Source organism: Colletotrichum aenigma (assembly GCF_013390185.1).
Source record: "Colletotrichum aenigma strain Cg56 chromosome Unknown KSG_Cg56_contig10, whole genome shotgun sequence".
NCBI classification, from domain to species: domain Eukaryota; kingdom Fungi; phylum Ascomycota; class Sordariomycetes; order Glomerellales; family Glomerellaceae; genus Colletotrichum; species Colletotrichum aenigma.
In genome coordinates, this window is record NW_023500916.1 from 1,055,071 (window position 1) to 1,069,637 (window position 14,567).

General features: G+C 50.2%; 6 protein-coding genes across 6 annotated transcripts; 4 read left to right on the top strand and 2 right to left on the bottom strand.

The window, feature by feature from the left end:
- Nucleotides 1-216: 216 nt before the first annotated feature.
- CGCA056_v014142 (uncharacterized protein) lies at nucleotides 217-1,047 on the bottom strand (the record flags this gene model as incomplete). Its single annotated transcript, XM_037329384.1, has 2 exons — nucleotides 217-322; nucleotides 428-1,047. The coding sequence occupies 2 exons, from the start codon at nucleotides 1,045-1,047 to the stop codon at nucleotides 217-219; spliced, it is 726 nt and encodes a 241-aa protein (XP_037171716.1).
- A 1,960-nt stretch (nucleotides 1,048-3,007) lies between these two features.
- Nucleotides 3,008-4,497, top strand: CGCA056_v014143 (uncharacterized protein; the record flags this gene model as incomplete). Its single annotated transcript, XM_037329385.1, has 2 exons — nucleotides 3,008-3,025; nucleotides 3,940-4,497. 2 exons carry the CDS (start codon nucleotides 3,008-3,010, stop codon nucleotides 4,495-4,497), a joined length of 576 nt encoding a protein of 191 aa, XP_037172154.1.
- Nucleotides 4,498-5,658: 1,161 nt separating this feature from the next.
- Nucleotides 5,659-6,081, top strand: CGCA056_v014144 (uncharacterized protein; the record flags this gene model as incomplete). The annotated part of the gene is made up of 2 exons (XM_037329386.1): nucleotides 5,659-5,949; nucleotides 6,016-6,081. The coding sequence occupies 2 exons, from the start codon at nucleotides 5,659-5,661 to the stop codon at nucleotides 6,079-6,081; spliced, it is 357 nt and encodes a 118-aa protein (XP_037171912.1).
- Nucleotides 6,082-7,029: 948 nt separating this feature from the next.
- On the top strand, nucleotides 7,030-8,768 carry AGP2-3 (General amino acid permease AGP2; the record flags this gene model as incomplete). Its single annotated transcript, XM_037329387.1, has 2 exons — nucleotides 7,030-7,317; nucleotides 7,575-8,768. The coding sequence occupies 2 exons, from the start codon at nucleotides 7,030-7,032 to the stop codon at nucleotides 8,766-8,768; spliced, it is 1,482 nt and encodes a 493-aa protein (XP_037171854.1).
- Nucleotides 8,769-9,106: 338 nt separating this feature from the next.
- On the bottom strand, nucleotides 9,107-11,145 carry CGCA056_v014146 (putative aldehyde dehydrogenase-like protein; the record flags this gene model as incomplete). The annotated part of the gene is made up of 6 exons (XM_037329388.1): nucleotides 9,107-9,258; nucleotides 9,307-10,080; nucleotides 10,283-10,375; nucleotides 10,433-10,614; nucleotides 10,669-10,819; nucleotides 11,112-11,145. 6 exons carry the CDS (start codon nucleotides 11,143-11,145, stop codon nucleotides 9,107-9,109), a joined length of 1,386 nt encoding a protein of 461 aa, XP_037171853.1.
- A 1,745-nt stretch (nucleotides 11,146-12,890) lies between these two features.
- Nucleotides 12,891-14,567, top strand: CHMO-0 (Cyclohexanone 1,2-monooxygenase; the record flags this gene model as incomplete). Its single annotated transcript, XM_037329389.1, has 1 exon — nucleotides 12,891-14,567. One exon carries the CDS (start codon nucleotides 12,891-12,893, stop codon nucleotides 14,565-14,567), a length of 1,677 nt encoding a protein of 558 aa, XP_037172168.1.

Genomic DNA, 14,567 nt, shown 5'->3' on the forward strand with positions numbered 1-14,567 from the left:
AGATTGAGAGGCGAAACAGGGACGGCATCATGACGTGAAGGAAACTTGTGACGGATTGTTTGGTTACCGATCGTCAAGTTGCCTTTTTAGAGGCCCCACTATCACAATGTTAAACATTGGAACAATTAAGACACGTCAACTCCGTCCTTGACAGTACTTCCAATCTTTAGGCGATGAATATTTGAGGGCCCGTAAGACATTGTGTAGATTCAGCTCTCATGAGAGCATTTCTTCTGGGTTGACCAAAATGATACCAACGCTTTGCTTGAACCTAAGCAACCACTCATCATTATCTGCAGGCGTTTGGTTCCAGGGGTCGTCCCTGTATGAATAGCACAGTTGTCAGTCCAAAGTTCCCAATTACACAGAGCATGGTGAGTATTTCATGAGGCCAATGCAGCAGAAGATTTTCACAGGCGGAACTCACTCATTAAACCACATCCATCTTGCCTGATACCGAAGCTCATCGTCAGTAGGAGTATGTCTATTCGGGTTGTTGGGTGACATGGTTGCTCCAACAAACCGTGAGAGCCCGGCGGCGAGACGTGCATAGATGTTGTGGTCGTTGAGCAGGAATGGTACGTGAATATCTTGACGTATCTCGGTATTTCCGTTTGTGTTCACAATCGTGAAGGCCGGTATTCGGTCGAGACTTGTGTTTCTTTTCTCAACATCAGAAGAGGGGATGCTGGTCGATGTGGATGTTGAAGTTCCACCTGTTTCTGGCGATGTATACTGCTTCGTGAGCAACAAACTTGCTGCTCTTGCCGCCACCACGGAGTTTCCATGGTGAATATTGGTGGCGATTTGTTGCTCCGTAAACGGTGTATCATTCACAGTTGCATTGACGGGTATATTACTAGCATCGTTCTCAACACCGATGCTGAACAGCTGTCTGGTCCGTTCGCGGAAAGGCTCAATCCACAGCTTCGACTCTTGCACCACTCGAACCAGGAATTCAGCGCAATTTTTCGAGGGCTTGGGCGAGCAAGCCTCGGCACGTTGGAGGATGCTTGCGGCTTCCTCTTGAAGCTCATCATCGGACATGACAGCCGATTTGTTGTTATGCGTCAAGACGATACGACGGAGCTCCAACTCCAGGCGGCATTGATCGAATATGCTCCACTTCCCAATAATCTTTAGCTGGGTGAGGCGTGACCTAAAAAGCTGCTGGGGTGGGAGAAGGCGAGCATCGATTGCCGTTTCGGAGCACAGAAAGATATCTCTCAACCAGGATGGATTCGATGAGGCGGGTTGAGTAGATATCACATCTGCCCCGAGTATTATCAAGCAGGCTTCATGATGGAGTTGCTTGTCTGAAGGCAGACAGCCATCTTTGGCCAGATACCCTTGAATGGAATATTCCAGTTCTAGCTTAAGGAGTTCGTACGCACTGGTCGGTGTATCTGATGACCCTCGTACGGACGAGGTCGGCCATGCCGTGCTTCGCTCAAGTGTATCAGATCTGAGGCGGGACGTCAATATGTTGGAAAGTGGACACGAAAGCAACATGGGCAGTAGCTGACTCACATGGTGGCATGTCATTCTCCACGGTATCTGCAACCTCGGGGTCGAAGCCCCAGTCTCCTTTCCAGTCTGCCATAGTCTTTCCCGCCTTGGAGTGATCGGCAAGGTGTTCGATTCGGCTGGTCCAAGATTCCAGAGTGGTGTCACAAAACCCACATCGAGACCGTATCTCTCGACCGACAGCCTTCCATTGCTCCATTCGCCAGGGCGAAAAGTTCGATTCGTGTACGAGTTTAAGATGTTGGCTTAGGTGATCTTTGCGGCGAAAGGTGCGGAACACGGGATCTCTTTCATGACACAAGGAGTGATGATGTGTTTCTATGTGCTGCTTATCGGGCTCTGGGGCACCACAATAGACGCAAGCTTGCACGCCCAGGTCAGGATCCAGCTCAGTAGGGCCCAACGGCGAGCAGACCCATTCATCGAGACAAATATGCACCGTCTTCTCGTGGCGATGCCAATCGTACTTGGTTTTGAAAGTCTCGATACAGAATGTGCACTGATACGGGTGGTAGGTCTGAAGCAAGTCGTTACTGTGCAGTGGCCATCGCCTAGAAAGCTTCTTCCGTCTTCTCCGAACATTATTCTGGAGGTTGGGAAGATCGAGGAAGCTGCGCGACTGCGATGAGGAACCGGACCCGTAGCTAGAGCGAGATGCGCCCGCGCTGCTGACCGAGGATGCGTCGCTAGATGAGATTTCAGAGACACCAAGATAGTACGGGGTAGGTGGGCGTGTGGGAATTGCTGCGGCCATTCGCGAAATGTCAGCTACGTTGGCGGCTTCGTACTCTGGCGGAGAGCTTTGCCATCTTTCAAGTGGATTCATCAGCTCGAAAGGAACCGGATTGGTTCGAGGATGAGGGACGTCGATGGCCGAAACTGGTGAAGAGATGTCCCCGGACCCTTTCCATGCGCGCGATGCTGACGACCCCAATTGGGCCTTGAACTTGTAACGCCGCCGAGCATTCGAAAGCCAATTAGTCAGTTGCAGTTTGGTCAGCCCTGTTCCGCTTTGGAGCATTTCAATGTCCTCGGGAGTGGCATATGGATATGAGCTATGGTCTGCCAACCATTGCCGCAATATCCGAATTGATTCTAGAGAGAAGCGATTGGAACTCCTTGTGGACTTGGCCGCACCATCCAGAGGTTGGTGCTCAGACCCAGCACCTGTGGGCGTGCCGGAAGTCTCTGAGGAAAGAGTATTTGTGACACCTGTACAACGGCCTGCACGAGGATTGGGCTGTCGTTGAGGTGAGGTTTTATCGCCTGATACATCATGTGCCGTGTCTCCTTGCAAAATGGAGGTTTCATAGGGACTAGTCTCAGACGCATCCTCAAAATAACTGAGGTTGAAAAATTCATTCAGATCGAAGTCGGCGTCCATCACTGCCGGATCATCTGATAGAATTGCAGAGAGAGGTTCAGACACGTGAAACCAAAAGTGACCTGGCACGATCTTCAGTGAGGAAAATGAATGACAATGACTTACGAACTTACAGTGAGCAGTGTATTCAATCCGGTGCACGGGATACTTCAGACACGAGAAGCTTAGCTACCAAACCTGCGAAAGGGGCCGAGGTGTCGTTGTTTCCAACAGAAGTTGGGCTCGGCTCTAGACTGACACGAAGGGCGTAAGGCGTGACAGAGAAAGTATCCCACCGGCTCGATTCTGGCCCAGAGCCCCACTCCCCATCCGGAAAGTCCAGGATGGCGTTGGAGACATCCATTGGACATTCACCCCATTGCACAAGTTTTACATGCTGTTTTTCTCAGCAATTTTGTTTCGATGGTCGACGTATCCCACTTCTGTTGCTCTTGCGGACTCTAATTGAGGCCCGAACCCCACCAACTAATTGTCAACTCACAATTTCAACTTCTGCCACCCAGGAAGGTTTGTCATATCCGTTTGCCCGCTGCCTCACCCTGTCAGGCTCGGATGGCAGGATGTTTGTAAGAAATGCTTCCGTCCCATTTACTGCTGATGGATTCAGACCCTATCAAGGAAACATTTTCAGCTTACATGATATCTCTGAGCTCGAGAAGCGAAAGGAAAGAGGTACGGGAGCGGAGCGTCGACCGCATTGGCCGTGAATGTAACATCCACACGTCTTAGTACCATCCGAAAGGCACGCAGATGGAATAGTGAGCATTGCCACTAGCAACGGCTCTGTCTTTGTGTCACATACTTAAAAGGATCCTTCTGCAAATAACTTCATACCTTTTTGAACAGTAATCAGTATCATTCGAGATTTGTACAACTCCATTCACCCCAAACTTTTCCGACCTATCCGTATCTTCGTCTTCCTACGATTTCCATCCGTCGGGTCGCTATCGCTGGTGTAAGTTGAAACTCGACATATTCAAAACTCGGATCTCTCTTAGCATAGCCAAATCACTGACAATCCAACTCAGGCCACCGGCAATCTTGGACCAGCTATCTTGACCGCACTTCGCTCTTCCAAGCGATTCGATGTCACTGTTTTGAAGAGAACTGGGTCGTCGCACCAGTTCCCTGCCGACGTTACAGTCAAGTACGTCGACTATGACAACCCTGCTTTGTTGGCTGAAGCTGTTCGTGGACAAGATGCTGTTCTTTCGACGCTCTCTGTCTTCGGCTCAGACGCGCAGGAGGCATTGGTCGATCCGTCTGTTGCCTCCGGCGTCAAGCGATTCTTGCCGTTGGAGTTCGGTAGCAGCACTGAAAACCCCAAGGTCCAGACGATCCCGATCTTTAGCGCTAAGCTACAGCTTCAGGAATATCTGAGAGCGAAGGCCCAATCCAGCCCGGCATTCACATGCAGTCTTCTCTTCTGTGGTCCCTTCTTGGACTGGGGCTTGTCGACGGGCATGCTGGTTGACATCAAGAACAAAAAAGGCCGTGTTGCGAGACGGCGGCAATGTGCTATTCAGTGCTTCTCGACTATCTACGGTTGGCCAGGCCGTGGTTGGGGTTTTGTCTCATCCTGTTGAGACTGCCAACAGGGCTGTTTACGTCAAAGACCTTGATGTCACGCAAAGCCAAATCATCTCGGTTGCCAAGGAGATTGATCCTTCGGGCACTTGAACCATTCAAGAATCCCAAACCGCAGCCGAGGAGCAGGAGGCTCTTTCTGGTCTGAAATCTGGCCAGATGGATATTGGCGTCATCTCCAAGTTCTTGTTCAGGGCTATATTTGGTGAGGGCTACGGTGGGAAATTCGACAAGGTGGATAATAAACTACTTGGTGTCGAGGGGGTCGGCCAATGGTCTGCGAGACGTTGTTCCGTCTGTTTTGAACGCATAACTTGGCCATCAGTCATAATTGGCCTGGCCGATAGATAAACACACCATGCTCGCATTTCAGTCTATACACTCGTCAGGGTTTGTTGCTTTGTCTGTAAATGCCTTCACCTCTATTATCACGTACCCTGTATCAAGTCACGGATGATAGTGATTTGCCGAGGTCCACAGGAAGTGAAACCACGAACTGGGGTTAATGGACTGTGCATCAAACTCCATCAGTGTACTAGTCTGCTATCCGAAGATTCTTTCGATCGCGAGAGGAACGATCAAATTGAATCTCCATAAATACAGGAAGTGCTTCACTTTGTTGCCGGCAGTCAAGAGCCTCCGTCCAGCCAAAGATGCCAGCGACTTAGTGTTAGCTCATCCGTCAACCCTAACTATTGCAGCAGCTTCGAAGTTTCCCTCCAGTTTATTTCCAGCGTCAAATCATTCACACTCACCTCCACGGCCCATATCATAATAATTTCCAATGCATGGTTTAGCAATACGCGGATCGTACTCAAAAGCTACAAATATGGTTGTCACAGTTTGATGTAGCTTCCATCACACTCACCTGAGTAAGTTTCCCATTCACCCATGGATACTCTGGAACTTAGTTTCCGTAGAGGTATGCTGCCCCAGCAGCACCACATTGGTGAATCTTATCCGCCAGCTGATAAATCAAGTTGCGTCTATGCAAATGACTACCTGGCAGGTCCGCTGACCAATGCTACACCGACTCGAATGTTGATGCACATAAGCTGTCTTGGTGCGTGGAAACGGCTTGATATATAAGACAGAGGTGTCGCATCGAATCCCACGAGATTAGCTACCAATATCCTTTACAAACTCAGCAACGTCTCACCATGCCCGAATTTATCCCTCAAACGCCTGTCTCTGCCAGCGGAGTTCGGTTCTTCAACTGGCCCGGTGCTGGAGAGGAGATTTCCGAGTCCCTCAAAATGACACACGCTTGCGTCATCCCCTCTAGCGCCTCGATTATCCATGTCGTTGGCCAAGCTGAGATCAGAAGTGACGGCACAGTTCCTTTTGATTTGACCGAGGAGATACGCGAAGCGTTTTCTCACATCGAGCTCTCCCTCCGTGAAGCTGGTCTCACGGGCTCAAGCGAGGAGGTCTGGTCTTGTGTATACAAGGTAATGTACCTCGAGACGGCACTGATTTTGTGACATTCATTCGACTATTACTGAGATTTGGTATAGGTGAGGACGTATCACGCCAATACCGATGCCGGATTTGGCCTCACCCTGCACGGTGTCTTGTTGTAGTACTTTGGGAAAAACCGACCGCTCTTTACTGGCGTCGATGTTTTCAAGCTTCTGCGGCCTGAGTTGCATCTTGAAATCGAAGTGGGTGCATTCCTTCCCAAATCGCAAGCATAGGGGCTTCGGTTCTTTGGGTCAGGTCTGATCAATTTTGATGATTTTCGCACACTACTAGTCGCGGCCACACATAAGGAGCTGCTCTACATGGGGGCATAGAATAGCCTACTCAGCACACTCAAAATCTACAAATGTCTATGTTTCTGAGATCCGTCGTAGTATTCGACGTAATGCCTACTGTCTTGCTGAGCTGGGAGTCTTGTGAGCCAGCCAAGAGAAGAGTAAACGTAACTGCGACGGCGAGAAGAATGATGATGGTACTATCCTAAGACCGTTTGGCAAAAGCATAAAAGGTTGAAATCGCAAGCCCAAGCCCAACTTCAGAGCAGCGATAGAGCCGGGGTAGCAATGATCTCTTACTGAAGACCATCCCTATCGCCATCGTCACGTATCTGCCTTTTGTTCTGTAGATATTTTCACTCGGCCTCATTCCCGAACCTTGACCTCTACTCATCCCGTGAAGACATAGCAATGCTATATCTTAAATCATTGAAAAACACCATGAACTATCTGGATTGCCTCGCTGGTTACGCCAATTGCGCGAATGCCTCAAGTGGGATCCTGCTTGGCGTTGCTCGGCAATTCAGGCTTATCGTAGCTAATTGCCTTTTTCGGCCAGTACGCGAAAGCGCACACCTCGCCCATAGCCACGCAAGGGTTTCTCCAAGTGCAAAGGCCAAGAAGGCCCAAGAACATCTTAAGGCTAGAAGAGATATAATATCAAATTGAGATATAAAATCACCTAGAATCGTACCACTTTTCGAACATCTACCAGAGCGGGAAATCATCCGAGGCCCACCAAACATATTCACGATTTTAGTTACTCAAACGACAATGGATACTGGCAATGATGAGAAGAAGCTGGCGATGACGCCTACACCATCGGCCTACGAAGGTCAAGTCTTGCAGCAACAACAAACTGGAGGCCTTCATCGCCGCGTGGGAGGTCGCCAGATTCAACTATTTACCATCGGAGGCTCCATCGGCACAGCCCTTTTCATCTCGATCGGAACCGCTCTTTTCAAGGCCGAGCCTGGTAGCCTCCTTCTGTCCTTCTTCACCTACTTCTGCGTTATTACACTGGTTAACAACTGCATTGCCGAAATGACAGTTTTTATGCCCGTTAGTGGTGACTTCGTCCGTTTGGCATGCAACTGGGTTGACGAAGCTTTGGGCTTTGCGGCCGGCATCAACTTCTTTTTTCTACGAAGCCATTTCCATCCCGTTCGAAATCACGGCGCTCAATTCGATCCTCAAGCTCTAGCGCGATGATATCCCAGTAGCTGCAGTTTGTGCAGCATGCATTGTCATCTATGCGTAAGTTGCTATCAACTATGGGGCCACAATCCCCTGAGCAATCGCTGATTTCTGATGTCTAGTGCTTTAAACCTCAGCGCCGTGAGTATTACAGCGAGTCCGAGTTCTGGCTATCGAGCGGCAAGGTCATCTTGATTATCATCTTGACATGCTTCACATTCGTCACAATGGTTGGTGGAAATCCACAACATGATGCCTACGGCTTTCGATGCTGGAAACATCCTGGCGCCTTTGCGGAATGGAGGTCAACTGGCAACCTGGGACGTTTCGAAGGCTTTCTCGCCACGTTATTCTTTGCGCCACTGCCGATCGTCGGACCCGAATACATCTCCATGATCGCTGGCGAAGCGATCCGCCCCAGAGTCAACATCAAGAAGGCTTTCAAAGCCACATACTACCGTCTCGCTTACTTCTTTTTGGGGGGCGCCATCTGTGTGGGGATCGTGGTACCTTTTAACGACCCAACACTAAGAGCCATCGTCAACGGCGAGAAGGAGAGTGGCAGCGGTGCTGCTTCTCCGTACGTTATCGCCATGACAAACCTAGGGGTTGGAGTCCTACCTCACCTGGTCAATGCCCTGATCCTCTCGAGTGTTTTTGTGGCCGGTAACACGTACGTGTACTGCGCCAGCCGAAATTTGTATGGACTTGCTCTGGACGGCTATATCCCTAAAGTCATGGCCCGGTGCACCAAGAGTGGTGTACCTATCTACTGTCTCGGAGTTACGCTGGTATTTCCCTGCGTATCGTTATTACAATTATCGAACAGCGGCGCAAGCGTATTGGACTGGTTGGTCAACATTCTGACTAGCGGCGGCCTCGTCAACTTCATCGTTATGTGCATCGTGTACCTGCGCTTCTACAGGGCATGCGAGGTTCAAGGCGTAGATCGCACGAGTTTGCCCTATCGTGCTTGGTTCCAGCCCTACAGCGCCTGGATAGCCTTGTTCATTTTTTGCAGCATCGCGATTGGCAGTGGCTACACGACCTTTATCGGCGAATTCTCAGCTGCCACATTCTTCACTAGATATACCATGATTCTCTTCGCGCCTGTATCGTACTGTGGCTGGAAGCTGATCAAGAGAACGCGCATCGTATCAGCCAAGGAGGTGGATCTGGTCTGGGAACGTCCTGAGATCGACGCGTATGAGGCACACCTTGAAGAAGACAAGTCGTCAGTCGTCAGTGCTGTGAGAAACAATCTTTTTGGGGGTTGGAAGAAGGGAGATGAGAAGGACAGGGAGTCGCAAGGTTAGGGCTGAGAATCTCTCGGAGTCGTGATACTAAGACTACAATACACAAGACGACGTATCACTTCTCAGTTGGATTTGAGGAGAAATAGAGATGATGACGAATTCCAGTAATGACATGAGACAGATAGGTACAACATATTTTGATCCATGAGTACATGAACAGTGTGCCAGAAATGATTACCTAGCCCCTCTCGTCTTTCATCGACACGCAAGGGCCGTGCATTCATATCTCGCTGTAGATGGGAACCAAGTTGGATTAGAGACAGAGGCAGTATAAACCACTACTTATAGTATTCAAATCACCCTTCTGATCAAGTATCTAGGCGATAAATATACTCTGCTCACAACCGGTTTCCCATGTTCACATGAACCGCCTTGATGTTGGTGTAAGCAGCAATACCAGCTTCGCCTAGCTCCCTACCAATACCCGATTGCTTTAGTCCACCGAAAGGAATGCGATAATTAGAATCATTGCTACTGTTGATCCGTACCGCTGTAGATTTCGTCAGTCAATGTTATCTGAGGAGCGAAGCAAACTTACTTCCAGACTCGATCTTGTTCGCCAGGACATGAGCTCGAGTTATGTCCCTGGTGAACAGCGCCGCACCCAGTCCATAGAAAGAATCATTGGCACGGTCAATAGCCTCAACTTCGGTGGAGAAGGAGCTGATTGCGACGCAAGGGCCAAAGATCTCCTCTCGATAAATCTTCATGTGGTCCTTCACACCGGTGAAAACGGTCGGCTCAACGAAGTGTCCCTTTCCAGTCGCCGAGGAGTAAGGCTGACCCCCGAGCTTGCACTCGGCACCTTCTTCCTTTCCGGAGGCGATGTTTGCCAGGACTCGATCAAATTGAGCCTTGTTAACCTGGGGTCCTTGGAAGGTCTCAAGGCTGAAAGGGTCGCCGACCTTCGACGTCTTCTGAACTTCTTGAATGAAAAGATCCACAAACTTATCGTGGATGCTTTCATGCACCAAGATCCGGCTAGTAGCCGTACAGATCTGACCTTGGTTAGCCATCACCCCATAGCGACACCACTTAACGGCTTGCTCAAGCTCCGCATCACCAAAGATGATGGCTGGCGATTTGCCTCCTGTTTCAAGGGTGATGTTTTGAAGGGTAGCGGAAGCGAGCTTCATAATCTCGCGGCCAGTCTGAGTTGATCCAGTGAAGGCGATCTTAGCCACATCCTCGTGCGCAGCCAATGCGGCACCTGCGGCGCGGCCATAACCTTTCACGACGTTGATAACTCCGGCCGGAAATCCGGCTTGTTGGATAAGGGTTGCAAAGAGTAGGACGGAAAGAGGCGTCTGCTCTGCTGGCTTAAGACTACGGTATTTCCAGCCGCGAGTGCGGGGGCGATTTTCCAGCCAGCCATTCCCAGGGGATAGTTCCAAGGAATGATTTGACCACAGACACCCATAGGCTCTCGAGAAGTGTACGCAAACTTCTTGTCCGCCGTGTCAATGACTTTGAATGGCCAGCTAAAAAGCTCGTAGAAACAGATGTTGCCGTACCTTGACCGTGGAGCTTGTCAGCAAGGCCAGCATAGTACCGGAGGACGTCCGTCAGCTCGCCTACGTCACCACATGCAGATGAAAACCGTTTTCCTGCCATTATCAGCTGTTATGTTCTTAAGTGTTTGAGAAATTAGCCCTTCAACATACCGTTGTTCCATGTGTCAATGGAGGCAAGCGTTTTGGTGTGTTGTTCAGCCAAGTCGGCAAGTCTCAGCACGATACCAGAGACACCAGCCCAAGGTCCCTTGAGTGCAGCACGCGCGGCCTTCACAGCAACGTCTATATCATCAGCACCACCGGCATGGACTTTGGTGATCTGAGATTCATCGCTTGAAGCAAGTCAGCCCTATCACGTCGTTACCCTTCTGAAGGGAGGGACTTACATGGGACTAATAACAGTAATTTCCTCACCAGATTTGACTGCAACCCACTCGTTATTGATAAAAAGACCAAGTGCCTGCGTGTATGTAACGCCATTTGGCGTTGTGACTTCCTGGACGAGGTTTGTGGTCACTTTGATGGTGGATGTTGGAGCTGGATTGATCGTATCAGTACTACGACGTCGTGGGCACCAAGAATACGTCGAGCTCGGTGTCTTTACACTTGCCTATTGACGGGCTGAAGACTCTGGCCGTTTCCGTAACATCAGAAGTCGTAGCAGTGGTATCAATGTATCATAAAAGGCTTTCGGGTGGCTTCCAAGAGTGGTAGTAGGTAAAACGCCGAGCCCGCAGTCTCCACCTCGCCTGCTGTCCGCTCCGGGTAATGTAATGGATTTGATTAGAAGTGCAGGAGCGGGAGTTTGTCATCAGACTGCCGTGATCACATTGAAATGTCCCGAGGGAGGCTCGTTCCTGCATTTTGTAACAATTACGGCCATGCAATAATCATTGCTTAGTTGCGGATTCAGGCCTACTACACTGCAGGCTGGAGCCCTAGCTACGCTGATTTCCTGTGTAGATCAGCAGATCCGGGTCTCGACTACGGGACAAATGAGGTAATATAATTCTGCATTTGCTGCGAATTACTTAAGTCTACCAACGCTAACTCATTTGTCAAAACCTTGTGTGGCTCAGCCCATCATGATTGACCAGCCTTTCTCCAACATCAAATCTAGCCAAGACATCACGGTCCCCGCATCTCGCAACTCCCAAAGTTCTAGCAAAAGATCTAAGGCTCTTAGGTTTGAGCGGATATGATTTATCGAGTATCGCAATGCTATGGAGCGTAATGTTGGTTCACTTCCCCGCATTGTGCCCACCAGCGTATCTCGCGTGTTGCCTTCGCGGGCGTCTCTATCGGATAGCGGAGGGGAGATAAAAGATTAAAACAGCACGTCTCAATGGCTCCGCCAGCCAACCGGAAGCCACAGCTGTTAGGTCTCGAAATTGACCATTGTCCCGCGGGTAAAGTAGACGACATCTCCCTTCTTAGCTGTGAAAGTGTCCCCATTTTCGACATCACATTTGATGTTTCCTTCTGTTACGAAGAAGAACTCATCGCAAGGGTAAACCAGCGTCGCCTTTCCCTTCTCGTGCGCAGCTCCCGCCACGGTCTGGCCATCGTCTGGTCGGTAGACTACAGACTTCTTCCCGTCGTACTCTGGGAATGGAACCCAATCAAACGAGTTCCAAGCCCCGTGAATTGTATTGTGTTGTGACATTTATTTCAGTTAATTGTATTTTCTTAGAGAAGGTGTTAGCTGAAGAGCATCACATCGTGAAAAGTACTCACTGAATAAAATACGGGTTCTGGGAGATTAATGTTTGGACAGTCAAAGTTTTGATGCAGAAGGAAGAAACCTTAGGAGACATCTAATTGATATATAATGAGTGATTTTGTGGTCTATGAGTACTGATTCACCCTGGAGACCCTCCTACATGACACTCAGCCTTGATTTGCCCTGGAAATCATCTCCACACCTTGAATCGGCTGAGCCGTCGTATGAGTGATGGTTTGAGTAAGGCTGATCTATCATACACATCGCGTCTGTTCCCGAAACAGCAAAAGTGTAAGCTGCGCAGCCCACTTTGAGCGTGCGTGCAGATATGCTGTCCGTTTGTTCCCCGTGACCAAGGCCAAGGCCGGACATTATCTTCCGGCGGAAAAGATTGCCGGCTCATTTGAATTGCCAAAATTGAGATACTTCGCATATCGGATGATTCTGCCGGTCCAATGAGGGGCTCTCTCCAATGACGCGGCGGAGCGTGGTCGGCTGAACAGCAAAATTGGAAGCTTGTACCCCCACAATGCAAGCGCGTCTTGTTCAAGTAGTAATCCACATCTCGGATGCCTTTCAATTACGGTATCTGGAATTGAGTGCAACACATTAATGCACCGTTCCGGAAGATCCCCAGATTGGCGTGTAACCAGGGGTCATGGGGCGGTGCGCGGCCTTTATCGCATGTGAACGTCAGTCCTCGAGGCTGGGAAATGTCGCATGCAGCTTACCCTTTTTACTTTCATTCTTCACCCGAGAGCTCGATATCTTGAAGAACACGCGCGGACACGGAGATGTCTCTCGTCTTCAAGACCTCAGCCCACGCAATCACACAGGAGTCACTTCTTCCGCATCGAATTTTTACTCTTCTAAGTTCTTACCGTCATGACACAGATCATTGAGGTCGACGCCCTTGTTGTAGGCGCCGGCGTTGGCGGGATCTATGCCACATACCGTCTTGCCGATATGCACATGAACGTTCAAACCATTGACATGGCATCTGACGTTGGCGGGACTTGGTACTGGAATCGTTATCCAGGTGCAATGAGCGACACAGAAACCTACCTGTACCGATACTCTTGGGACAAGGACGACCTTCAAACGTATCCATGGACGCACCATGATGTTTACCAGCCCGAGATTCTTGAGTATCTGCAACACATCGTCAAAAAGCACGGCTTGCGGAAGTACATGAAGTTCAACTGTGAGATGGATTCAGCGGCTTGGGACGACGTCAGTCGCCGCTGGCATGTTGCCTGCTCCACTGGAGAGGTCTATCACGCAAGATACTTGGTCAATTCTCTCGGCATCCTCTCGAAGGCCAACTATCCCGACATTCCGGGCCTACCCAATTTTCAGGGATCGCTGTTGCATACCTCGAAGTGGGATGATGCCGTTCAACTGGATGGAAAGCGTGTCGGTATCATCGGCAACGGTTCGACCGGTGTTCAAGTAATGACAGCCATCGCGCCGAAGGTTGGCCACCTCGCTTCTTTCCAACGTCATCCGCAATACTCCGTACCGAGCGGCCAAGGCCCAATCGCAGCCGACTACCGCAAGAAGGTCAACGAAGACTACGATAAGATTTGGGACAACGTCTGGTCATCAACAGTCGACTTTGGCGTCCCGGAGTCGACCCGCAGGACCATGGAAGCTTCCCCTCAGGAGAGAAAGGAGGCATTCGACGAGGTCTGGTCAAAGGGTAACGGGTTTCGCTTCATGTTCAGCGCCTTCGGCGACCTTACTACCGACGAAGCAGCCAACGAGGAGGCGTGCAACTTCATTCGCGGGAAGATTGACCAGATCGTGAAGGATCCAGCCAAGGCCAGCACTCTTAAGCCCAAGGAGCTATATGCCCGCCGCCCGATGTGCGACTCTGGGTACTACGAGATCTTTAATCGAGACAACGTCGACGTCATTGACATCCAAGCCAATCCGATCAAGCAAATTACCAAGACTGGCATTGAGCTCGACGACGGCGAGCTTCATGATATGGACGTCCTGATCTTCGCTACAGGCTTTGACGCCATTGAGGGAAGTTACTCAAGGGTGTGCATTGCCGGCTGGGATGGAAAGACGTTGAAGGACCATTGGAGAGACGGCCTCAAAGCCTATGGATCAATCGCCTGCTCAGGCTTTCCCAACATGTTCCTGATCGCAGGCCCCCAAGGCCCGTTCGCCAACTTTCCACCGGTCATCGAGAGTGAGACGAATTTCATCATGTCTCTCATTGAACATGCGGAAGCTCTGGACTCTGGTCGCAAGGCCACTCCCAATGGCATTACCAACGGCGAGGCCAATGGTACCAATGGTACATCCAGAACCAGGCCTGCAACCATAGAGGTCTCCGAAGAGGCTGAACAGGATTGGGCAGACTTGTGCGACAGTCTGGTGCAAGGATCAGTTTTTCTCAAAAGCCCGTCTTGGATTTTTAGTCGAAATATTCCAGGTCGCAAGCCGAACACGAACTTCTACTTCGCTGGTCTTAGACCGTACTTGGAATGGGTCAGCAAACAGACGTCGGCCGGATTTCCGGCATTCGCCAAGGGTTGGGATGCATAG